Raw genomic sequence first — 26,396 nt, 5'->3', positions numbered from 1 at the left:
TATCAGGTGCTAGGGGTCAGGGGTGCCACATGGAGCTGGTTAGCATTCCAATCTCAACATCAGAGGAAGGATGAAACTATTTGAGCGGCAAGAAAAGCGAAGGTTCTGTTAACCGTGTTAAAGTATCCGTGCCTGGTGTCTGTCTCGCAAATTCACACTGTCCATCACCATCTAAAAAATTAACACCCATACCTGTCCGTCTCTCTATATCTTCAGTAAATCTGTAGCAGACCTGAGACTCGGGCCCAGCCCACTCTCACACAGCGAGCAACATGTTTCACATTACAGGCATATTTCCACATTGTATTTTGCTAACCCTTGCCTGCTGATAAAAGGCCAAAGAGCTTCAAAGAAAAAATGCTCCTCAACACTTACAGTGACCGAATCTCTCCTGAGCGCTGGAAAATAACAAGAGCTCTTTTGACAGGGCCCATGCCGAGCGGTCAGGGCTGAGGAGCCCGGCGCAGTCCGACCGCCCCTTGCGAAAATCCCCCGCTGGAGGGATCCTGCCCTTCAGTGATAGCTACATTCATCAAGTCCCCCTGGGCTCCCAACATGATAAAATGAAAAAAGACCTGGGGAACTTGGAGAGGGTGAGAAAGTGGAAGGCAAACAGCAGACCCCTAGCAATAGTAGCAGACAGAATGAGATACTTTGTTTTAGCCTATGGAAACACAAATCAGTGATGAGAGATGGGAGGGGGATAAAAAAGAAGGAAAGTCATAAAGGAGCAATAGAGTAAAGGAGAAATGAAAGGCTGTTATGACAGCTGGGCTTGAGATTTATGGTGCAGGATTATGAACCCAACTAAAAGTGATGGGACAGAGACGAGAGCAGGTGTATGTCTTTGGTATATCTCTCTCATGCTCACAATTACAAGAACATATTTTTTACTCCACCATTTTAAACACTCACAAATTATAGACCAGTCATTTTATTTTCATTTCTTGCTAAAAAGTACCCAAAAATATATTCCTCTGTGTTATATTTAAGTTTTTTACCAGATGCTGTTAGCTAAAGTGACTTACATATAATATTAAAACAGGTAAAAGCAATTATTCAATAGACCACAAAATACAAGTGGCACAATTATCACAAATGAAGTTGAAGATGAGTAGTTTAGAGTAGAAGACAAAGTACTGAATTTTACTTTTTGTTACGGAACAAATCCTTTTTAGGGATAACCGACCAACCAACTAACAAGTTACCCATTGCATTATTTAGATTCTGAATCGATAGAGAATGACAAATAAAACAAATCAATATTTTTACTTTAATAATAGTACTATAAATATTTGTCATTAAATCACATTTATGAAAAAAATGTGCTTCAAATCTTTTGTAAAACACGCACGCACACACACAAAATCTGTAGTAAAGGTGGATTTTTTTTCTTTTTTATCTGCTTTAGGTTTAAAAGCCATTAAATACCAAAGACTTTTGTCTACATTGAAATAGGGTACCACATACCGAACATCACACAACGGTTAATCTTTTACACACATCCAGAGGAAAAACTCAAACAATTTTCATGCAGAAGTACCACATCAGTATTTAGTATTAATATTTCAGGTTAGCTTAAACCTTTTCTCATATAAAAACTTTTATATGTAGTATACTTGTATATTTTTATCTTGTTTTCCCGTACAACTATCTAAAAGGGGGGTAAGAAAAATGTATTAAGTACTTTATACATACATAAGTAAAACCTAATCCAAGTTTATTTTTCTTACTCTGGTGGTGGAAATTCGTGCTTGTTTTAAGTGAAACTTAATTTATATTTCAGAAAGCAAGATTTAATATCTTATGTTACTTTTCCTGCCACGTATTTGTTTCTTAATTGAAGAATACTTAATTATTTGAAAGCAAAACAAGACCAATCCTAAAGATGGCCCTAGTGCTAGCTGTGTGTGTGCCGGGGTGTGTGCACAGGACACACACAACCCATGTCCTGGAATAGCGCTGCTGGCCTGGAATTCTCTGTAGAATGAACAGGCTGGTATGGGGGTTGGGGCAGACCTGGGGATGAGAAACCTGGAATGTCCTTCGAGAGCCAATTGTCATTTATCAATCAATTTCAATCATTCAGAACATCCAGAAACTACTGGCTGGCTGACAGCTTTGATGTAAACGGGGTCTGGACCCGAGCTGCAGCCTGTCTACACTCTGTTGTTGTTCTGCCCATCACGTCTCCCTGCCCCCTGCACTGTGCTGAAGCAGAGCTTTGAGAAACAAGATCTACATCGTCCATCTCGGTGCACAAGGCACAGACAGGTCTTGCATTAGTGAACGTGCCTGTGGATGACCTTCGGCATTGTAACCTCCTGACCCCCACTCCCTCCCTCCATCCCTCCCTCCCTGAACTACCTAAACGGGATGAAAGACACCGAGGCCAATCCGTGTTTTACTGTCACCGGCAGCTTTCTGCCTATCTGCTGTTATCTGTGAACCTGTTTCATCACAGGCCTTTCTCAAGGTCTTGACTAACACACACACACACTCACACACATACAGACGGATATAACATTCCAAGACACGAAAGATATATCAGCAACTGTTCGGCCAAGCAACCAAAATACATTCTCTTCATTCTTAATAATTACGGCAGTAAATCCTCTCGGAGTGGGAAGGGGGACGTGTACATAGACACAATCCAGCCTCAGAGTTCAAAGAGCATTCAAACATCACAACTCCACGCTTAACGCTTTTATCATCGGTTAACTTCCTCCGGGTGAATTTGAACGCTGATATGTGCTTTATCCTGTTCCCCCACATGTGCCTTATGTGTCAGATTTTTGGCCTAACCCTGGTGCTACCCAAATCTCAGCCACAACAACACGAGCAGGGCGACAACTCCCTCTGTCGTGTTTGCTCAGCTGGGCCGGCTTTGTCAGTCAGTATCAAACTCTTGTTCCTGCCCCTTTACTGTTATTCTTCGCCTCTGTTTAGTTTCTTTGCACTAACATGGTTTGTTGGTTTTTTGTGCTTTGTTTTGCATCAAAGGAAACATCTTCCATGTTCGCTGTTTGTTCCCTCGGACAATGAGAAGGTCAAGTGGTCACTGATAACAGACAGCTACCTGTAACCAGTGGAACGGGGAGAATATAACATAGATAACAAACTAATAATACAAGTCAAAGGGACCAGCTTTGATAAAAAATTTGAGCTAAAGTGGTGATAAAAGATAAATGCCTTATCTGGTTGGGAGTTGGTTAGTTTAAGAGACCAGGTGGTCCTAAAGTCTTAAAAGGGACTTAAAAGTCCAGTCTTGAAGGGATATTTCAACCCAAAATCAACATTTTGTCATCACTTAATCACCCTTTAGTTGTTCCAAAACCGGTATACATACAAGCCTTTGTTCTGTTTAACATTAAAAAAACATATATTTAAGAATATGAAAAACTAAACCATTCTGAGGCACCATTGACTACACCATAGTAGTTTGTCCTACTATGGTGGTCAATGGTGCCCCAAAAGAGTTTTCTTATATATCTTAAAAGTATACAGATTTGGAACAACTCCAGAGTAAGTAAATGATGACTGAACTTTAACTTTGGGCTGAACTATCCCATTAACTTATTACACCCATTAACCATTAACCCATAATCATTAACTTGAGCAGACAACCAAACCAGATTAGACTTTTTAACATCTTCTTAAACCTTGTTAAAGAAAAAATTTAAAGTTCGAAATGTAACTAAATTATCAGTGTTTGGTCACAAAAATAATGGCAACACATTACTGGGTCACCGACCTGCAATAATCCGCAGGCGTTTGCGTCTCGGGGGTGGCCCAAGTCCAGAAACACCAGTACACTCATCTTCATCATCGCAGTCCCCACTCTCTAGACCCTCCTCATCTTCTTCTGCCTGACTCTGCCCCGCTTGATCTCTTCTTGCGGTGCCCCCCGCTGGTCGAGCCTTCCATCGCTTTCCAGGCAACGTCACCATCCGCAAAAGCTATAGAGGGAAAACAGAAGAATTTGCCGTTAACTGCATCAGCTTGGGTGGAATAGAACATTATACCCTGATGACTACAGGCCAAGCGTGTAGGTTTCCAACATATGTAAGCATTCATCAAGTTCAATGTGTGAAGTGTTACAACATTATTGACAGATGTTGCTCTGGGACATGTATTGTATAGCACTATCAGTCATAATGTGCTCGTGGATCATACTGCAACATAAAACTCTAACAAAATGAAATGTGAAACCAATTTGTCAAAAAAAAGCTATTTTTTTATTTTACGGTAAATGTAATAAATATGGAAGACATCTGTGATCTGGATTAACAAAAAATGATACTGTAACAGAACTAATAAGAATACGATGTGATTTTGAATCATGTGATTTCATTAAGATTCCAAGAGGTCATCTGCTTTCTGTCAGAAATGTGATTTCATAAACTGCTCAGCAGTGGTCTACATTGTTACAAATGATATGGGCATATGAACATTTATTCACCCTCGTCATTTCAATCCTGTATGACTTTCTTTCTTCAGAATAACTCAAAAGAAGATATTTTGGGGAACCTTGTTAACTGGCATCCATTCGCTTGTATTGGTTTTGCGTGTGCCGGTTACCAACATTTTTCCAAATATCTTCTTTTGTGTTCGGCGGAAGAAGGAAAGGGGCAATGACAAGGGGGTAAGTAAATGAAGACAGAATTGTCATTTTTGAATGTGCTATCACTTTAATACTTACACTCGTGTATAGTTGGAACTAGTATAAAGAGCTTGAAAAAGTTGGTTTACAGAGCCATAGGGTTAACTTCAGTATTCAAATCAAGATACCTTTTTATAAGTGTACTGCTGCAGAGACAGACATAAAATATACATTTTAAATGAGCTGATTCATACATCGACCGCTAACATGCGCAGCCAAAAAATTCCATCATCCCCCTCCTTCTTCTGCCGTTCCTTTAATCTTTCCACTCTGTCTTTTTTATTGATTTCCTTCCGATGTGCGTACATAAGCATGCGCCTGTTGTTGTTTTTTTGTTGCCGTTGTTTTTGTCTACAGGAGAAAATTGAGATCAGATGGGCCTAGCTATGGATGGATACACAGAAAGCAGCAGCCACTGGCCAGCTTGCCGTTCACAACAAACTATACGGTATATACAGTATATATAATATCCTTCAAAAGATAAACAGGCCCTTGTAAACACACAAACCCCCCCATCTGGGATTTAAAGTCAGCACATTCTCAGGAGGTCAGCGGGGAAAGTCATACAACATGTTCCACCGGCTCTCCATACAGACTTCCATTCAGACCCCGAACACGGGAGGCAAAGAAGCTTCTGTTTGAACAAGTCTGCAGGGCCAGTTATAGCAGCGACTGAGAAACTGATTCATTTATGATTCATTTGCCTGCCGGCAATGACACTAGAGAGCATCAAACACACAAAAGCAGCTTGATATAGGTGTAAAAATGAGCTCTAAACAGCGCCACCTAGTAAAACAGTACTCCTGCTATGAAAAATGACTTCAGCTGTAAATGAAATTGAAAGATAAACAAACGTCCCTTTCTTCCCTGTGCGGCATTACAGTGGGGAATGGGCCTTTAATGCACTCTGCTCTCTTATTTCAACAGCATGTTTTTGGAGAGCGGCATGAGTCTTAGCCCCGAGCACATTTACTGAGGGCTCTGAATTCCTTCCCAAAGACCGTTGCCCAGTAACGACGTGAGAGGGGCTCTCCTCACAAACCATTTAAACTCTGAAAGCAAACAGTCATAAAGAGAGAGAGAGAGAGAGAGAGAGAGAGAGAGATACGTGCTGTTGAGGGTATTTTAAAACAAATCCTAAAAAAAGGTAGAGAGAGAAAGGCTCGAGGACAACTGTTTGGCACGGGGCGTGCGGACAGAAGGGCGAATGGATGGAGCCCCAACCACTTGCCCACACGCGTGCACACGTGTAGCGGCCAGCTGAGGTACACACAGGATGCTTTCAGTTGGCGCCATAGATTAAATTTCTAGCTGGTGTCACTATGTCACCTTGAAGAAAAGTTGATTTTTTTTTACACAAACACCACAATAAGGGCCTGAAACACATACACAACATTTATTTTACATTTCGTTTTACATTTCGTTCTTGTTACCAAAAGATGTGAAATGAATGTTACCAAAGGCTAAACAAAATGTGCCAATAACTTTGAATTAATTGTTAACGATATTTTCTAGGAAATTATAATATAAATATAACTTCTGTTAAAAGTTTGAGTGCCTTGAGGACGCATGGAAGAAAAATATGCTTTGATAAATCAAGACCATGTCTCATATTTTTAAGGACTGCCCACCTCCTCCCCCTTCTCCTCTCTGTGGTCCAGAGGCTTTGGGAACACGGAGCTGAAGGAATGCAGCATAGCTGAACACAAAAAGTGCAATTAGCGTCTGTTCAGCCACGCGATGCCTTCTTCCCTTAAATGCATAGAAACGTGAAGGAAACCTGCTCAAAAACTCACACAAAAGGCTAACATATGGCAAACTGCTCAGTGACTAGAGACACAGCGACCGCAAACCTGTTGTTGTGACCCACAACAGGACTGAACTCTGCTCAGGGTCAGTGCTCGGAGAAATGCTGTAATGCCACATGGTGGTTTACTGTTTAATCTACCAGACGACCAATGAAGTGTATGCCACAGAGAAAACTAACAGACAGAAAATTATAATGTCATGAAAAACAATGATTAGCCCAGTGCAGATCTCATTTACTCAGCAACAGCAAACCAGAGTTTAGTTTAGTTTGATGCACCTCAGTAAGTCACTGTGATGAACACAACACAAATTGTGTGGTATACATTATGCAGTAAACTTAAAAAGTATAGAGTTAAATATACATTTAAAAAAATAATATATATATCTAAAACAAATATCTAATCCTCAGTATGGGTAATAATAATAGCGATGCTTTGTTCTAAGGCATCACTAAATATTTCTAGATTAACTAATGCTTTAAAGAGAGTAGAACAACCAAAAATAAAACTTTGTTCATCATTTATTCTCCCTTACATTGTTCAAGATCTGTATATGACTCTAAAGATATTTTGAGAAATGTGTCTGTGGTTTTGTGTCTTACTAACATTCTTCAAAATATCTTCTTTTGTGTTCTACAGAAGAACAAGTCATACAGAATCCGAGGAGATTAAATAATAAAATAATTTTAATTTATAGTGAAACTTCCTCATTTCTTCCCCTCTAAATAAGTCTCAGTCAGTCTTTCAATACTTCTCCTACCCTGGTAAAAATTGTCGACCTCCCAAACAATGAGAAAACATGAGAGGACACGTTTCTTTCCCTCTCTTGCTTTTTCTGGTAACCACAACACACGCTGTGGGGCGGCAGTGAGCAGCTGAGGGTTGTGTATGGCTTGGGTATAAAGACCCCAGAGGGGCTGGAGATAAAGCCTGTGGTTTGGCCCCAGACTACAGCAGCGTCGGGCAGCGCCGAGCAACACCATATCCTGTGTGTCAGCACACAAACAGGGTCAATACAGGGACAAGTCTTCCCTGCACGATAGCAGGGGGCCGACATACATGTTTATATGTTTGTGAGAGCAAAACCGAGGAGGAAATCAAGCGATGAAGAAGGACTTTTTTCTTTCTTCCTGTGATTAGCATCGTATCACTTACCTTGCCTGCTTTCAATGAAAGTTGTGCATGTCTGGACTCGTGCCGGATGGTGTGTGTGGCTTGCGGTCTTTTCATACTGTGTTTTGCTTGCTGCTTTACGGCCACTTTACACTGCATGCATAAGCAACACGTACGTCTGACTATAACAGCAGATTTCCACTGCGCTTCCCCATTAAAGGGATCGTTCACCCAAAAATGTAAATTCTGTCATCATTTACTCACCCTCAAGTTCCAAACCTGTATAGATTGATTTGTTCGGTTGAACACAAAGAAAGGATTTTTGGAAGAATGTTAGCAACTAAAAGTTCTGGGACATCATTGACTCCAATAGGAGGATTTAAATGGTTGTCAAAGGTGCCCCAGAATGGTTTGTTTTCCTACATTCTTAAAAATATCTCATTTTGTGTTCATCAGAACGAAAAAATTTTTATTAAAGGTTTGTCCTGGTATGCTAGTCAATGCTGTCTCAGAACTGTCAAACGACAGAATTGTCCCTTTTGGGTGAACTATCCCTTTAAAGGAATTACTCACCAAAAATGGTCCCTATTGACTTAATATAGTAATTTTTATTCCTACTATGCAAAGTAAATAGAGACCATTTTGGTTGAACTATTCCTTTAACTGAATATGCAGCGAATGAAGGATTACTACAGTTTGGTCGTAAATGGTTGTTTACTGAGAACTGAGAACTTGACCATTATGAAATTAGTTTAAATGAGGAGAGGGATCATGTTTATATATAAATTAATTTACATGAAACCCAAACCCAGACTGAAAGCTTTGAAGGGATTGTTTGCTTTAACCTAAAAAACACTTTCAGTTGCTTTCAAAGGAACATAATCAAATGCGCCTGAATTGTAATTTCCTTCTTAAAATGATGACATTATGACCTTTTCCCTACAGTAGATAGTTGCTACGTATTTCCTCATTGATATGGAATGAATGTAGTAAAACATAAACAGACCCAAAACAAAGTTTCTATGGATGGATACGGACATTAAAGTTACTTTGGTTGTTACGGTTCATACCTGAGAAAACAAAAGATAAAAAAGATACATATTTATCGTGTGAGTCATGGAAACTTAAAAAAGAAAAGCACACAGACACACACACACTTCACGCATTACCCAACATTTATTCAATTTGAAGTGATAAAGAGGGGATTTGTGTGGACCTTCATCCCATGTTCTCTCTCTCGGTCATTCTCTCGCTATCAGTGTCCTCTCTCACCTGTCTGAAGCAGACGCAGTCACGCAAGACATGGTGCGTCTGAGACAGATGAAAGAGACAGATTCATTTCCTACAACTAATACCTGTTGAGACAGCAGCACAAAAAGCGGGCGCTCTCCAGCCGGTTTATAAATCTGGGTGTGGGCTTCTCCGACGATGATTTATGAGTGTTTTAGCACATTTCCTCAGTCAGTTTCTTCATAATCCAAACAAGCCCTTTATAGCAGCTTCCCTAGCACCGCAACAAAGCCATTTATCAAAAGAAAGGAAAACAGTTTACAGATTGGAAAGGCCTGAAAGATATCTTTATTCATTTGGGGAAAAAAAGTAGAGGCTGCGCTGTTTTTCGGCAGGGAGGGCTTCATTGTTATGCTACAAATGTGCTACGCTAAAGCCGTTTTAAGTTGAAAAGAATTCACGGTCCTTTCATCAAGCTAATGTAAATGTTGGCATGTTTGCAGTAAATGTAGCCGATTGTTTGACAGAGCAGTGGGAGCTTAAAGAGCGTCTGATATGAGGGTCGCTGGCTAAATCTAATTAGCTTCGAGGACAGGCTTTGCTTGTCTTCTGCTTCAGGGCTCGACATGTTATCACAATCGTTCCCAGAGTCATGTGGTCTGAAGACATCCATCTGATATCACCAACCCGTTCACCCCATTCCAGCCCTGCATTCTCTCATGAATAAACAGCATACACTTTAACTTACTGTCCATCCTTTAGGCCTGAATGAGAAATAGAGACGTAGGCGGTTTTAGCGCCACCAACATAAACAAATGTTATGTGGCCCAAACTGAACTTCCTGCAAAGAATAAAAAACTGTTGAGTAGTTTTAATTGAATACAAGCAAAATAAATAATAAAATATTCATATGAATTAGAGGTCCAGTATGTCGTTTTGGGGATGATCTACTGATAGAAATGCAATATAATGTACATTACTATGTCTTCAGAGGTGTATAAAGACCTTACACAATGAAGCCTTATGTTTTTATTAACTTAGAATGAGCTGTTTCTATCTACATACACCACGGGTCCCCTTGCGTAATTCGCCATGTTCTGTCAGCCATCATAGTGTTTCGAAAGGGAGGGGTGAATGGAGTGGTCGGTTGCGATTCGCAACCTTTTCGCTAGATGTTACTGACTGGACCTTTAATTTGAAAATAAATTAAATATAATTTTACATAATTTTTTTATTGTTATATTATAAACATACACAGACTAGAAATTAACTTTGGTCCAGGCGTGTGTCCGGTGAAACCATCTATACACTACCGTTTAAAGGTGTAGGGTCACTTACTGTACTTATTCATATCCTTTTCTCACTTAATTTTATATCTTTTAGTGTTATTTACATTTAGTTATTTGGCAGACGCTTTTATCTAAAGCCACTTACAGAGATTCCAGGGAGCAATAAAGCGACATGTCAAAGGAATTATGTTATGACAAAATAATACAATCTTTATTTCTTTCTTTATTTTTCACCCTTTGTATTAAATGAGCTTTTTTCATCAGAACAAATAATATGTAAACAGATCTGGAACAACTCGAGTAAATGATAACAGAATATTCATTTTTGGGTGAAGTATCCCTTTAAGAATTCTCATGAGTTTGGGTTTGTACATTTCACACGCTCCCTTAAAGGGATAGTTCGCACAAAAGATTTTATTCTATGATTTATTCACCATCTTCTCCTTTTAAACCTGTATAACCTTTTTTCATTCAGAGAAAACCAAAGAAAGATCTTTAGAAGAATGTTGTTAACTGGCTCCCATTCACTTAAAGTTGGTGCTGGCGCTGTTCAGTTACCAACTCTATCCTGTTTTGTGTACTGCAAAAGAAAGTCATAAAGGTTTAAAATGAGTTGTTGTGCGTGTGTGTGCGTTTCACTTCAGGCCCATATCAACCTCTGACACTGAGCAGTTCTCCACATGTGTAAGCACCTCTCCTTCCTATCATCTCTTCCTCCCATAATCTAGCTGCGTCTTCTGGGACGGTGATACGAGTTATGAGGGGCCTAAAACAAAAGGAAAGCGAGATAGAGCGGTCTGCATCCTTCGCAGCAAGACCCTCTGATGACCCGGCACGGAGAGGAAACAGGAAGTGAGACCTCTGACCTGCCGAGCGGCTCCTGTTGTGTTTCCCGGCGAGGCCGCTGACGGAGCTCTGTGTTTCTCTAAGGTTCCTCTCTCAGTTCACGCTGGGAGATACGGACAAGCCATGAGAAACAAAACACAGAGCCAAATATCACAGGCAGCCCAGGGGAGGCTTCGGTTACACTGCAGCCTGAGAAACAACACAACCATAACCTTCCACCTGCGTGCCTCTTCTCTCATGGAGAACTGGATCTCTTTGCAGTCTATATGCAGATGGTCATGTATGCCCGCTATGTGCAGGAATGATCAAAATAAATGATCATGTTTGTTAGGTCTACAGTTCCTATGGTAGTTGGGTGTCCATTTTCACTTCACTTCAAATAAATAACTAACTAAATGAAGTCTTGATGCATTGGCACATTTTTTTTATGCAGAACACCCCAAGAAGAAACCAAACCACCGTTGGTAACCAAACCACACTGGCCCCTATTGACTTTTCTTCTGTATTTACACGAAACAGCCTTCTTCAAAAAATCTTCTTTTGTCTTCTGTTAAATAAAGTCATGACAGGATTGAAATGAATAGAGAGTGAGTAAATAATGAAATAATTTTCATATTTGAGTGAACTATCTATTTAACTCTGTATCCACATTACATGCATATTAGTATAAAGTACTGTGCTTTAGTGGCTCATCATCATGTCACAGGAAGTCTTTCCAGCACAACATGCTAACAAACGTGTCCTGTTAGTAAACAGGTTTGCCGCTGACCGTGGATTTGTATATTAATGCATTTCACTTTGGTCAAGCAACCCCATTTTGCTCAGCACAGATGACCTCTGGCTGTGGGCTTGCTGTTGGCTGGCTGTGTGGTAATTGTAGCCAGTGGGATGGCTGATATGGGTGTGGGTAAATTGGTGGCAGTAGGAGGGCATCAAACTTCCGGCCTCTGGGATGGGGACTGCTGAGGGGACGGGGAGGGGGGACTTCAGTCTCATTAGCAGCCAACTAATTGGTAGGAAAATACTTCTCATGTGCTCTGTCTGACCTCCTAGTCAGCAGGGGAGAGAGAAGCAGACAGAGGACTTGAGGGGGATGGAGAGAAAAAATGAGAATGTGAGTTTTATTGTAAGACATATTGAAAAGTGGCCAGAGTCCAACTGTATCGGCTGATGATGCTGTAGTAGCTCATTTCACAGTTCATAGTCATTCAGGCTTGAAGGAATTTGATGATAAATGTTAAATTTCATATTTCAATTCTATTGCTGCTATTAAAATATTTTTTTATCACAGATCTTGGTATATTAAAAAATCTTATAACACAGTGCTTGAGATTTGCATAAGTGAGTACTGAGATATCATTCGAAACGTGTATATCTTTTTTCTTAAAAATTGTCCTTAAAAATCTCAATATGATGTCCATTTAATCCCATTGCTTCGTAGGAGAAACAACTGGGATTTTACGGAGGTCCCAGTTGTGGTTTTTCTTAAATTAAAAGGAAAGAAAAGTTGGTCGAGAGAAAAACTGGAGAAAAAAGACCAAAACAGAATCATAAAGGTTGTAAGAAGAACAAGACAGCCATAACAAGATATTTACAGTGTATTTGTTGTGTGAGACTCACTGGAGAAAAAAGCAAGTGAAAACAGAGACGTTTGGGGGGCCGTAAGCCTACGTGCTTTCTCCGGTTCAAACCCTGCCCCCCTTTGACTCTATATCTCAGGATTTATGAAGATCCGGCTAGACGGCTTTAATGTCAGGTGTCACAGTTCATTTGAGAAACCCTCATACCTACACACCTTCAAACACACCAGCATCCACTGAAATACAAATTAAACTGCATCTTTGAAGCTTGAAGTGTGCATGTGTCTGTGAGTGTGCGTTGGCCTATAAATATGTGTTTGTGTGTGCTTAGATTCAAGCGACTGTGACTGTTTGAGTAATACCCTTCCATCCATGACCTACTGGTGAACCACATGCATCTTTAACAAGCATCTTAAAGGGAAAATAAATGAGCAGAAACTAGTCAATTACAATGTAACCAGCCAAACACTTAATATTTAAAGCTTAAATGAGGTCTTTAGGCAGGCATACTATTTTTTTATATATATATATATATATATATATATATATATATATATATATATATAGTATGTCTTCACTTTGCATCCTGCCGTGCCTAACAATGCCCTTGATTGATTCACAATAAGTAAATTGTAGCTTTTATAAAGCGGTTACCACACAATACAACTATTAAAGACATAGTTCACCCAAAAATATCAATTCTGTCATCATTTACTCACCCTTGAGTTCTAAATGAGAAAGATATTTGGACCAATGCTTGTAACCACACAGTTCTTGGCCACCATTGACTACCATAGAAGGAAAAAAGTTAAACGTGACCCAGAACTGTTTGCTTTCCTACATTCTTCAAAATATCTTATGTTGTGTTCAACAGAACAAAGACATTTATAAAGCAATTTTCCTACTATGGTCGTCAATGGCGGCTGAGAAATGTTTGGTTACAATGTTCATCAGAACAAAGAAATGTATACAGATTTAGAACAACATGAGGGTGAGTAAATGAATACAGAATTTCCCTTTTTGTGTTCATTTAAAGCTTAAAAATATGAATGCAAGTTTCATACACCATTCCTAATGGACTTTACTTTTAACTTTGTAACTAATATAAATCTTCTTAAATGTAAATCATAAACATTTCTGCCATATATTAGAGAATGAAACTGCACAAATAAAAACAAAAATGAGTTATGTAGGGCTGTTTTGGTGTAATGCATACAAAGAGTCTGTATGTTTGTTTAGTTAAGTAAATGTTTATGTTAATCTGATGCAGTAAATGCATATAAAGGTTGTGTTGTATCGTGTCTGTTTGTGAATGTGTGTTTAGCGTGCATGTGTGTGTGTGAGTAGATGAGGTGTTGAGGTCTGTTGGTGGAGGCAGAAGTAGGATATAAAGCTGCATGATGGAATGTGTGGAGCTCTGGTTTGTTTTGATGTCTGCTCTCCTGCCTTACCTACGGCCTCTCTCTCTCTCTCTCTCTCTCTCTCTCTCTCTCTCTCTCTCTCTCTCTCTCTCTCTCTCTCTCTCTCTCTCTCTCTCTCTCTCCCTCTCTGTCTCTTTCTTTCTCTCTGTCTCTCTGTCTCTCTGTCTCTCTCTCTCTCTCTCTCTCTCTCTCTCTCTCTCTCTCTCTCCCTCTCCCTCTCCCTCTCCCTCTCTCTCTCTCTCTCTCTCTCTCTCTCTCTCTCTCTCTCTCTCTCTCTCTCAGCCGCTGGATCTAATTAGAGTGAAGCAGAGCTGTAGGACTGGAGAGTGTCACACACAACTCAACACATCCAGAGAGGAGAGTGGGATAGGTGGGTTTACATAAAAAATGTAGGGTGGAGTACAAAGCGCGAGATGGAGAAAGTGAGGAAATAAAATGAAAAGAGGTCAGGAAAAAAAATAGAACCCGTGAAAGATATCTAGCCCTGAGTTGTTTCCCTTCATAAGTAAAAAAAATAAAATTTTCATGGGACATTCCACAAATCTAGGACAACATGGGAGCTGACATGTAATATGTCCTCACCTCGCTGCTCTACACATGGCAGACACATCTCGCTGCTCGAGGGAAGTCCTATAATCAAAGACCAATCAGATAATTGCAGTGTTTCACCACTATCCCATGGACTCCACTGGGAAATGGCTTTTTTAAGCCGTAACTCAATACTCGAAAAGTCCAGATGGTTTTGATGACGGCACCAACGGAAAGACATATTTCACCAAATATGAAAATCTAATTTGCCGATCAGTGTAAATTAAACTGTATGCAAGGGCAGCTGTTGACAGAGAACTTGTCTTCTTTCCCTCTGTTCACAATACTTACACAATAAGACAACACATTACACAGAACAACACAATGAGAAATACAAATGTTTAACATCTATGCAGTATATGCATAATTTCAGTCACAATTGGCCTTGATATTTCAACCTATCAAAAGATTTTAAAAAGGAACATTCAAGTCGTGTTAACAAACATATTTGTGGGGTCGAGCCGACCATCTCCACCCCTAATGAATTCCCATCATTTATAATACGCATAACTGCTCAGTATAAACCTCAAAAAGTTTCCCATTTAAGGTGAACAGACTAATTCCATGCGTTGCGACTGTTTGTGTAGAGCTTTTTTTGGAAAGTGCTTAAGCCATATGTTGATCTTATTTATCCAGGGAAATTTTACTCATTTATTATGTTTGATTATCGACAACAAACAGGAGGTTTTCAGTTTAACAGCTTTCCTCCTAGTAAGTAAACAGTCAACAAAAGACGCGACGTACAATTTCGATATAACCACAGAGAACTGCTGCAGCTCTTATGGATCAACAAGTTTGACAATGTTTGACATTTAAAGAAACAAGAACACACAAGCACATATGAACACGTCAGCTTCATCTTAAAACATACCTGTAATTCCACCAATAAATACTAGCAAATTTGAGCACCAAATATCTACTTCACTGCTGGTAAATGCATTTACTCATATACTTTGAAGACCGAGAAATCTTTGTCTGAGTCATGTTTAGGCACGCAGAAAAGAACACACAAATGCTTTGAGTACTTGCCGAGTTGGAATAGCTTGATCACAAAGTCATTTTTTTGCCTTTATAGAGAGGCGAGCTCTACTCTAAACTTGGCCCCGCTGAGCCATTACATCAGCGCCATCAGGCGTGAGAAAACGGGGTTTGTGGAGCACAGGGAGGGTTAGGTTTTGTCTTTTTGGTGGGTCACGCAGTCCCCGATGTCTGTTTCAGAAGAGGAACAAATGTGAGACATCAAGCCATCTCTTGTGACGCTACACTTACACTAACACTTTTGGGCTTGTCACGCTATAGGCCACGGGAATAGAAATATTTCAACCTTCCAAAAACCTTATTGCTCTATAAAATCCAATGGGTCCACACCCAAAATGTTTTATAGAATTACACTGGCGGGGAACATTTAGTAAGTGCGGCGCATGACAAATATACAAACTGTAACAGGCCTCACAGGCTAGAAAATTTGATTTTGCCTCCCTGAAACACTGGGATATATCTGATACAAGTTTTCTGTTCTTCTGCCCTGGGAGGTAACGCAAACCTTTGGCTATCGGAAACAAATGAGAACACACATTAGCACGGTGCCAGATAACAGCAGATGCAAACCATTATCTCACCATTGGGCGAGTGAACTGAATGTTTGATTAAAACATGTTTGAATTTCTTCTGGTGAAACAAAGGAAACACCGGCGGTCGAGGTAAATCAGTTGTGATTTCTCAACAGTATATTCATTCTAACAGTCTGAGATCAGTTTTTACTGCAGTGGCTTATGGGATTGGATATTGTTGTGTCTTGTTAAGATCTCATTAAGGGCCTTGTCTGAAAGTAGGATTGTAATTGTATTCTCATGAGATTGCCCCTATTCGCTAGCGAATACCATAGCAAAGACATCACATCACACACACACAAACACACACACACGCACTCGTACACATTTATGTTTATCTATCTATCTTTCATGATTTCATAGACTTCAAGTGTTTTTGGACACAGCTAGTTGAAGACACTACATTCTAACCTCTTCAGATGACCGTCAAAAAAGTTCAACATCACAAAATATATCCCGATTTAAAAACAAATATCTTTACGATTTAATTAATAACAAGGCAATAAAAAAGGAAACCGAATGTGCTTCTGGAGCAGTGTTTCCATCTTGCAACGTGGTTTATAAGGCAACTTTCTGCACTTTCAATATTTTGAAAATGTGTTTATTTTTATTTTGTGTCTTCATTCACGTAGACGTCCCCAATGAAAGGGTTTGCTCACATTTGTCAGGTTTTGCTCACTTCTGGGTACAAATTTGTCCTGCACACAGTGTGTATGTGCACAGTCTAACAAACAACCGTGGAATCCACAATATTTACTACAGGATGTGTTTTTGTTAAAGAGTTTATAGGGGCAGCGGATGTGTTTATCTGTTGTATAAAATTCACCTCTCTAACAACACTGGCGGCACTGAGCTTATATAGACCCACACCTTTCTCTTTATTCCCATTGAATCTTTCCACAGTTCTATCCATCACAGCTTTCTCTAATATGCCATGAGAATTCATAACTATTTCACCAGGTGGCTAATTAGTTTGATCTTATCTGCACATTTTAGTATGATTTGCTTTCGCACCAGTGATGTTAGGTTTAGAGGTGGGGTGTTGGGGGGGGGGCTTCAGTATGCCATTTTTCCTAATAATCATTGTGTTTTTGTACGATTCATATCATCCGCCACCTCGTAAAATAGTCACAAATTCCTGTGAGATCAAGCTAATGTTCATGTGCCCATAGCGCCCCAATTACACAGATGATTTGACAACAACACATTAGCAGAAAGCAATAAATGACAAGGTTACATTGATTATGCTTAAATCATTTAAAGTGATAGAAAAAAATTACATTTAAAATTAGACTACATTTGTTAACAACTGATATAATGAACAGCGTGTTAGTAGTGAAGAAGTCTGCCACGCACACACACACACGCGCGCACGCACGCACGCACGCACACACACACACACCCTCCAGGTAAAAAGAAAGCTCAGAAAGCAGCGTCCTTCAGATCCTCCACACTGACTTCCTGTGGATGAGCCAGATGCTGTTCTCTCAGGACACTGAAGGGTCATATATCAGTGCGGGCTCTCCGTTACAACAGACAAGGCGCTGAACATGAAATATAAGAGCACACACCCAGAAACGCACCCCACACGCCGTCCAGGGGATATGACGCACAGCTGTTGTTTTTTAAAGGCTGGATGTCAATGAATGTTTTTGCTTTGTCTGCATTAATGCACAGATACCGGCAGCCCCTATCGTACCCACTGATAATCTACAAAAGCCCAACGCAACGTGCAGACATGCGCATCTGCGTGTGATGATGGGCAGACGGTCACGACTTGACATATAACAGGTGACAGGTTTATGTATGACGGTATGTCTGCGTGATGATTGACAGCACGCCTGGAGTACTGTCAGCGTATGATTATTCACAGATGTTTGCTGTAAAGTTCACATGTAAAGAGCGTGTGCTGCTTTCTGATATACAGCGTGTGAACTCACTTGATTGATGTGTTTGAGTTTGTCTATGATCTGGCTTATGATGGGCTCGGGAGGTTTTTGTCTGGATTCTGCAGTGTGAGGGTGGACTTTTTTCAGGCTTGGACCAGGAAACCTGTAAAACATAGATGCACACATCATAAAGTAGGCCTACAGGATTTACACCGGGGCTAGTTGTCACATTGTTTTGGCTTCAATAGTTTAACATTTACAATTTGCACAGTAACCCAAGAAAAAGATACAGTTCATTTAACACCTGATAACAGCTGGGGATGAACTTGTCACACTATACGGGGTAAGTTGTCACAGTGGGAACTTGCCATTAAATGATCTATTGTAGGCTGTATATAAAGAATTTGTGTGGATGTTTTCCATTAATGATCTCATTTTAATCCATTGCATACAGATGTATTGCACAAAAGACTTAATAGTATTTAAACACAAATACACGTGAAGAGTTTCAAGAACCAGACATCTAGAACTGGGCTCTACTGCCACCAAGAGGCAACAACATCCAGTGAGTCTTCAACTCACAAATTCTGCTTTTCATTGGAGCGCACATTTAATAAATACTGCACGTGACTGCCACATGAGGACAGAAATTTATGAGGTACTTTCCATCTGACAAAAATCAGTGCTTTTGAATAAATTATCCCATGCGGCTTCTGTTGTTCCGATTTTCCCAAAGCTAAAATGAATAACTCACTACTAACAGAGGCATAAATATTAATGTTATCTAGTATTTAGTCATAATGTCTAAGATGCGTTTTCATATTAATTTTTTGTTCTGGCTCTTAACACCCAGACGAAACCCAACAGTATGCCTATTACGACACAACTGGGTCAAACATGTGCTGGCATGTCAATGTTTCTGAGCAACTGGAGCATATGTTGGACATCCTCAACTGTTTTAAATGCGTGCGTGTTGGTGCCCAAGTGTTCGTAGTTCCCTCGGGGCCCCTCGGACTCATGTTCCAGTTAATTACTCCCTATTAAAAGCGAATTAGTGTTGATGCACAGGGGCACTGAGGCGAGAGAGGGACACTGAGTCACACATGTGAGAGTGCATGATGCCACCTTCAGTTCACCCACCGAAGCCCGGAGAACACCAACGACATGATAAAGGCACTTCTGGACAAATGAGCCGAAGATATGACCTCATACTCCATTCTAAGAGATGACATAACCCCTAACAATCCTCTCCACTCATCTCTCACAGTGCCTTATTTTACATGCACTGCTTCTTCATTAAGCCAAATTACATTTCCATACTTATTTATCCTCCTTATTACTCTGGATGGCAGCTCACCCCCCGTTTTTAATTATCGCATTAATAATACGGACATGAGCTCCATTAGAGGAAGAAGATCAGACGACACGGGCAGCGTTTAATGGGGGAAGAGATTAGATCCAGCTTCACGGATGAGGCACACACCTGTAAGCTACTGACCTGGGTCAAACACCTTAGGTCATCTCTGTAGCGTGTGTCTGAAAAACTTTTCTTAATGCTGGAGATCGTTGTTTTCGGGGAAACCGTAAAACATGACATCGAATTCATCTACTGCATAAATGCAAAACTATATTGTAATAGGGTAGCGGATGTGAAATGACTGCACCAAAATTGCACACAAAATATATTGCCCATGTACAGTAAATGAAAATTGACTGTCAAGTTGTTCCAAATCTGTTGTTCTGATGAACACAGAGAAATATATTTGGAAGAATACTTATAACCAAACAGATCACGCCCCCCATTGACTCCCAAAGTAGGAAAAATTACTTTATACATTTATTTGTGTTTAACACAAAAGATGTTTTGAAGAATGTACAATCAGTTCTGAGTTCTTCTGTTTGGTTATAAGTATTCTTCCAAATATCTTTCCCTGTGTTCATCAGAACAAAGAAATGTATACAGATCTGGAACTCAAGAGTGCGAGTAAACTATTTACATTTTTAGGTAAACTGTCCCTAAAGTAAGCCCACTATAGAAAACCAGCAGCCATTTATTTGGTTAAAATGTTGTAGAAAGCAAGCATCATTGAAAAAGAGCCCAGATGAATGCTCAACAGGTATTCCTCTCATTATTTTCAACAGTGATTCCATCTCCATTAACATGCTGTGCTTCCCTTTAAATAACGACTGGGGGAGGAGCGATAAATATATGTGACATTGATTTGTGTGTACAAAATCTAAAACTAAATACCAGAATGTTCTTTCTAGTAATATCATGCTTCTGACATACAGCTTCTAAGAGATTTTTATTTTTCCATCCTATTAGTTGATCCTTTTTTAAATTATTAAAATTATTTTAACTTTATATATGTTAGATCACAGCACAATAGGATCGATTTGTTTGTGTCTTTGGCATTTACCGTAACCAGAGAAGCAGTCTGAATGTACGAGGCCAAAGAGAGGACTAAAAAGCCATTTTTATGAGTTATGAAAATGCATTATAGAAACGTAAAATAACATAAAATGCTCCACATTTTATAGGAAAAGTATCCTTTGAAATCCTATCAAATTAAACGTGATGATTGCATTTCAAATGAAGTGCAATGCTTGCATCAATATGGAGTTACCCATGATGTTATCTTAGCAAGGTTTTAATTCATTAAAAATTACAGAACGGCATCAGAATATAGATGAACATTTAAAGACACTTGATTTAGATTGAAGGATTTACCCAGTTTTCACGCTACTTTAATTTGCTTTAAGACTTCAATACTATTATTGCTGTAAAACTAGAACAATCATTCACAGACATGATCATACAGCGGGAAAACATGCAACCCAGCTGCTACTAGAGGAAATGACAGCAACACCCTGTGGATGTACAGTCTGGAGCAGATTCTCATACTGGAGCCGGGGGAACAGCAAACCTGCTCATACTCATGGTCCTGCTGGGAGCCCCTCAGTGATCCAGCATGCCCCACTGCCCAAGCCCACTGGAGACATTGAGGAATATTCATGAGAACAATGAGCCAAAGAAGGACAGATGAAGGAGATGGAGGTTATTGGACACGAGAAAGAGAATTCTGCATAAAATGCGACAAGAATATGTTTTCAGAATCACTCACTGTATTGCACTCAACAGCATTATGATATTGCGGCTGTTAAAATTGTTTAGTCTGGGAGGCAGTTTTGGTGATTTGAAATGTCAAGGGATATTAACCTCTAAACTCACAGTCGTGCTGATAAACACCTGCTGGAGGAGGAGAGATTGGCCTCATATACAGTACATAAACTGTCCCTGGAAGATGCATCACTCAAATGAGGCTTCAACAGATCTCTGCAGCTTTCGCAATTTTAAATATTTTACATTCCCCAACATTTTTGCATAGCTTCTGCCGATTGGAATGTTATGTTTGTGTATGTTTATTTTACAACACAGTTTAATGACAGGGTTATGATTTGACATTTTTGAGCCGACTATTTAATTTATCAGGGCCACATTAATTGTCACATTCTTTGGCATAATCGTGATGGCTGACGTCCCAGTGCATAATGTGAAAGAGCATCTCATCTTTAAGAGAATAAGTCTAAACCCATTCCAAAATTAATTATGACATTTCTTTAGCGGTCAAAGTATGACATTGAGATTCAACAGACGTTTTTGGCACAGCTTCCCACTTATCCTTGTCTATTTGTTTTTCTGTTTTCTACTTTTTTGGGTCCTAATTAACTCCTGAGGGCCTGACACAGCTGTCTGTCCCTTAAGGCCAACTGTTCACCATACTGTTTTGACCAGACCAATTCACCCCCATTCACTCCTCAGCTGCACTTACTAGAAACAGCTGAAGTTAAAGGCAAAATGAAATCTTTTACTCATCTTCGAGTTGTTCCAAATCTGTATACAATTCATTGTTCTGATGAACACAGAGAAAGATATTTGGTAGAATGCTTATAACCAAACAGATCTTGCCCCCAAATGGCTCCAATAGTAGGACTAATGACTTCATTGTTTTTCTGGTTCTGTTGAACTCAAAAGAAGACAGTTTGAAGAATGTAGGACAGCGAACAGTTCTGGGGCACTTTTGACCACCATTGTATTTTTCCCTACTAGTAGTCAACGATCTGGTTATAAGCATTCTTCCAAAAATCTTCACAAGAAATAAAAAGTATAAAAACATGTACAGGGCAGTTGCACAAGGTATACAGTGAGCTGAAATCACCATGTGGGGGTTCCATGTGGAGAACCAAACACAGGCGGTCAAAAAAAAAGAAGCAATTATGCAGACAACCACAGGCAACCCGATGCCCCACATCACAATTTACACCCTGCTGCCAGGTAACTACAACTAGAGTCCGCCAAACTCATTAGATACTGTACACCTGTCAGCTAGGCTACCAGCCACTTACAGTATGCTGTTTCCATTTTATTTCAGAAAGCTTTTTAGTCTTCAAGATTTGTGACAAGCTCGGGAGCAATATGTCTCTTAAGATTGTAGCAATATAGGAAAGCATTTACGATGCTGATTTCATTGTAATATATGCTACTTTTACCCACTTTATAAAACCTGTCAGATGAAAAACACTATTAAGTGTGTGTGAGTCATAACTTGTGAGCACTGGATACTGATTGGTTAATATAGTTTTTAAATCATAAGTGGTACATTGCGACAAGAAGCAGGCTGTCTAAAACTCTGCACGTGGCTTTTCGCGTCTGGTTTTATAAACTATGATAACAGAATTCAATGTTTAATAATAAAGGGTTTAATTTATTAAAGATAATAATTCATTAAAGGGATGATGAAATTTCTGTCATCATTAACTCTCTCTCTTATCATTTCAACTGCAGAACACAAAAGAAGATCATTTGAAGAATGTTGGTAATTGCAATTGACTTGCATTGGTTTTGTGTCCATTCAATCGAAATGAACGGATCACCGAAACTATACGCAACACAGCAACTATAATATGAAATGATCATGCTTATCTAGGTCATTTCTTTCTCACATCCTCAGTGAATTATGATTTACTAGAGAACCCCTCAAACTTATTTGTGAATGAATCATTACGATAGATTTGCAAATGATTCAACAATAATTTTTACCTTTATAAACATTTAATAATACAAAAACCTATTGTGCTCTACTGAAAATGTTTAACAGCAAAAATAAAACAACCATACTAAACAATAAGCATTAATATTTTAAAACTGAATTGAACAAAAATTGCGAGTGGGATTTTATTTGGACTTCACCTCGGGGACGTGTGAATATGCCTGGCTAGCACTTTACTTGCCTTTCACCAAGGACTCCTGAGCAAATGTTATGCCATCTATTTAATATTAATGAATCAATCGCACTTTTTACATGGTTCCTGTGCCCCTGAGTATTAGTATGGAGCTGTGCAATTATCATCAGCTTCACAAATGAAGCACTCACTTGTCCGTCAGCTCCTGTCCATTCCAGCAGAGGGAGCTGTTGAGTACTGTTGACTCTTTAGTGCACAAAGAGTCCCCGAGTCCACTGTAGAACTGACCGAAGCCCCTCAGACCCGAGATGAACTCCCTGCGAGACACAGAGAGAGAAAAAACTGAGAAATATGAACAGAGAGAGAGAGAGAGAGAGAGAGAGAGAGAGAGAGAGAGAGAGAGAGAGAGAGAGAGAGAGGAATACAGGTGGGGGTATAAACACTGGTAAACAAAATCCAATGCAGGAGGAGATAAACATATGGAGTAGAAACAAAAGCGTTAAAAGATCCGACTGAAAATGTCGTTTGAGGAAAATGCGATCTACTAGTGATCTAATGTGATTTCCAGGCTATAGGTTGATTTAAGGCATTTTGACTGTCAATTGACATTAAGCAATTGAAAAAACAGCCTGCGGTGTTGGCTCGGCCCGCCTCGTCTGTTCATGTGAGCGAGCGAGAGTGGATCTGCACAGGACGGAGCGGGCAGAAGGCAGCTCAATGTCACTCTCGCTGCAGGACACAAAGCCTGTGTTAATGAGACTCTCTCTGTCACCATCGGTCTGAACCCACACCACAACCAACAACACAAACCCACAATCCATTTCACAAGTCACGTAAGCATCCCCACCCAGAATGAGTCACCCTACTAACGACCCTCTGTCAGAAGGGTTGTGCCCACTCAAACTGGCACATGCCCCCTCGGATTTATAAGCCAACTAGATTTCTAATGCACCTTCATGTCTTACACTGTCTAGGAAAATTAAGTAAGCTAGATGCAACTGGTGACCCTTCCAAAAATGTTTCTTTAATAAATAAACCAGTGCATGACGCCCCTGCACACATAATCTCTCAAATACTCAGAGCCGTTAGAGTTTAAAACCCTTTAACAGGTCAGTGCAGGCCTGTACAGATGAATGAAAAGTGTTTGATTGAGACACATGAAAAGAGAGAGAGTGTTTGAGAGGTCATGAAGTGGAGAGTCTATTATATAGTCTATATAAGCTGTATGAAGAGATGCATTGTGGGTGGGGGCAATTCTCATTCCACACATCTATTATTCACTCATTCGATTTCCATCGGATTGACGTGCCGTCAATTCTATAGCAGGAGTGCTTTGCAGATTTCTTTTAGCTGAGCGTTTAGAGCTCTCGAGGACTCTCAAGAGATTGAAATCAAGAAGGAATATGCATGTTTATATTCAGAATCCCTATTTCATGAGTGTTTAAATAGAATATAATAGTGATAAAAGTCAAACAAAAGAATAATAATTAAAAAATAACAATAAAAGGGTACTGTTACCCTAAGGAGCCATTTATAATATCTCACTCTTTAAGAAACATTGACCAATAATAAAGCAAGCTCATGTTATTCCAAACCCTTATGGCTTTTGTGAAACACAGAATGACATGCTTTAAATAATGTTGTATAAAGTGATCATTGTCTGTTAAACAAATTAGGCCTCGATTTGCTAAGGTTTGCATATACTGTGAAAACACGTGCACAAAAAGAAGCACAAAAAACTTCTGGCCCGATGACAAACACTGTCTATAGAGGATTTCATTTTTCATGCACAAATAGCTCCTTTTTTATAGTTTCTCTTAATGAGTATGTAAGTTGAGGAATGTCTCCAAACAGCAAAAAATATATATGGCAATGTTAGTGCAAATGGATTAAACAGCATCCAGCAGTGATTTATCAAGTCTGAAAGTCATTTGGGGCAAAAAGGAAACTTAAAGCACTGAAAACACATTAGTGCATTAACTTAATTCATTGTCATATTTAAACAAAATAGCATTACCCTTACAGCTCATATAGTGCACTATGAGTGATTTATGGGACCTGGTTGTGCATCACTGAACATATTTGCAGTTTGAGATTCAGATTTATAGCCTATACATTTATAGTACAATGATATGTGAAAATGATATAAAATTCTATTCATTGTGAATGATAAATTCAGATGTCTTGTCCTTTACTGTGCAGTCATTTATATGCACATTTTCTAATCAATTGTTTGTCATAAATACTGGGCTGGACTTTTATCCTATAAATAAAAATAGGCCTATTAAAATTGACATTTAAATGACATTTAAAGGTATAGTTCACCCCAAAATAAAAATTATGTTATTTATTCACTTCCATGTCGTTCAAAATCTGTATATCGCTGCTGTCCTTCTAAAATCTCCATATTTTGAGATTTCATTTCTGTTATACATCATTATTATTTGTCGCCTTTTATGTTTGTCACTGGGTTTACAAATATCTAAGCAACAAAAAGTGCTTGTCAACTTTGACAACACAGTGTATAATCACCACAGTGTTATTTCCATTTCCTGAAAAACAGAGTATTCGGACGAGGTTTCAGAAGGACGATATGACTCTTCTGCAGAACACAAAATACGTTTTTTTGGGAAATGTTTCAGACGTTTTGTATTCACACAGTAGAAGTCAACAGAGACCCATGTTGTTTGGTTACCAACATTCCTCAAAATATGGTCTTTTGTGTTCTGCAGAAAAAAGTCATACAGGCTTCAGATGAATACATTTAATTCATTTATATAACCTACTTTTAAATATACACTGTTAGATGTCGCTGTAGATTAGCAGCACATTACTGTAAAAATCCACAGTACAATACTGCATTTGTATATTACAGTAAAATACTGCAGCTCATAATGCATTCTGGGTAATTTTCATTGAGCGGGAAACTTTTACAGTAAATTTTGGTCTCGCTGTAACCTCGCTGTAGCTTTGCTGTAACGTGTAACGAAAGTGTGCCACAACGTCATCACGTCAAATCACACAGAGCACATCTACTGGCTGCAGCTGGACGAGGATAATCGATTTCTGGCAGTTGGGTAAGTTTTAGTTTGGTTTATTTTATGTGTTTCATACA

At 39.3% G+C, this 26,396-nt stretch overlaps 1 protein-coding gene across 1 annotated transcript in view; it reads right to left on the bottom strand.

The window, feature by feature from the left end:
* gpc3 (glypican 3) overlaps window positions 1–26,396 on the bottom strand; it is a 109,476-nt gene that overhangs the window by 12,690 nt on the left and 70,390 nt on the right. Inside the window, exons 5-7 of the mRNA XM_079479485.1 lie at window positions 23,473–23,598; window positions 18,089–18,200; window positions 3,755–3,959 (exon numbers count right to left, since the gene is read on the bottom strand). Of these exons, the coding sequence (XP_079335611.1) occupies window positions 3,755–3,959; window positions 18,089–18,200; window positions 23,473–23,598 (443 nt within the window). The remainder of the gene's footprint in view (window positions 1–3,754; window positions 3,960–18,088; window positions 18,201–23,472; window positions 23,599–26,396) is intronic.

The sequence above is a fragment of the Barbatula barbatula genome, assembly GCF_947034865.1.
Source record: "Barbatula barbatula genome assembly, chromosome: 18".
NCBI lineage: Eukaryota > Metazoa > Chordata > Actinopteri > Cypriniformes > Nemacheilidae > Barbatula > Barbatula barbatula.
This window is presented reverse-complemented; position numbering and strand designations above follow the sequence as displayed.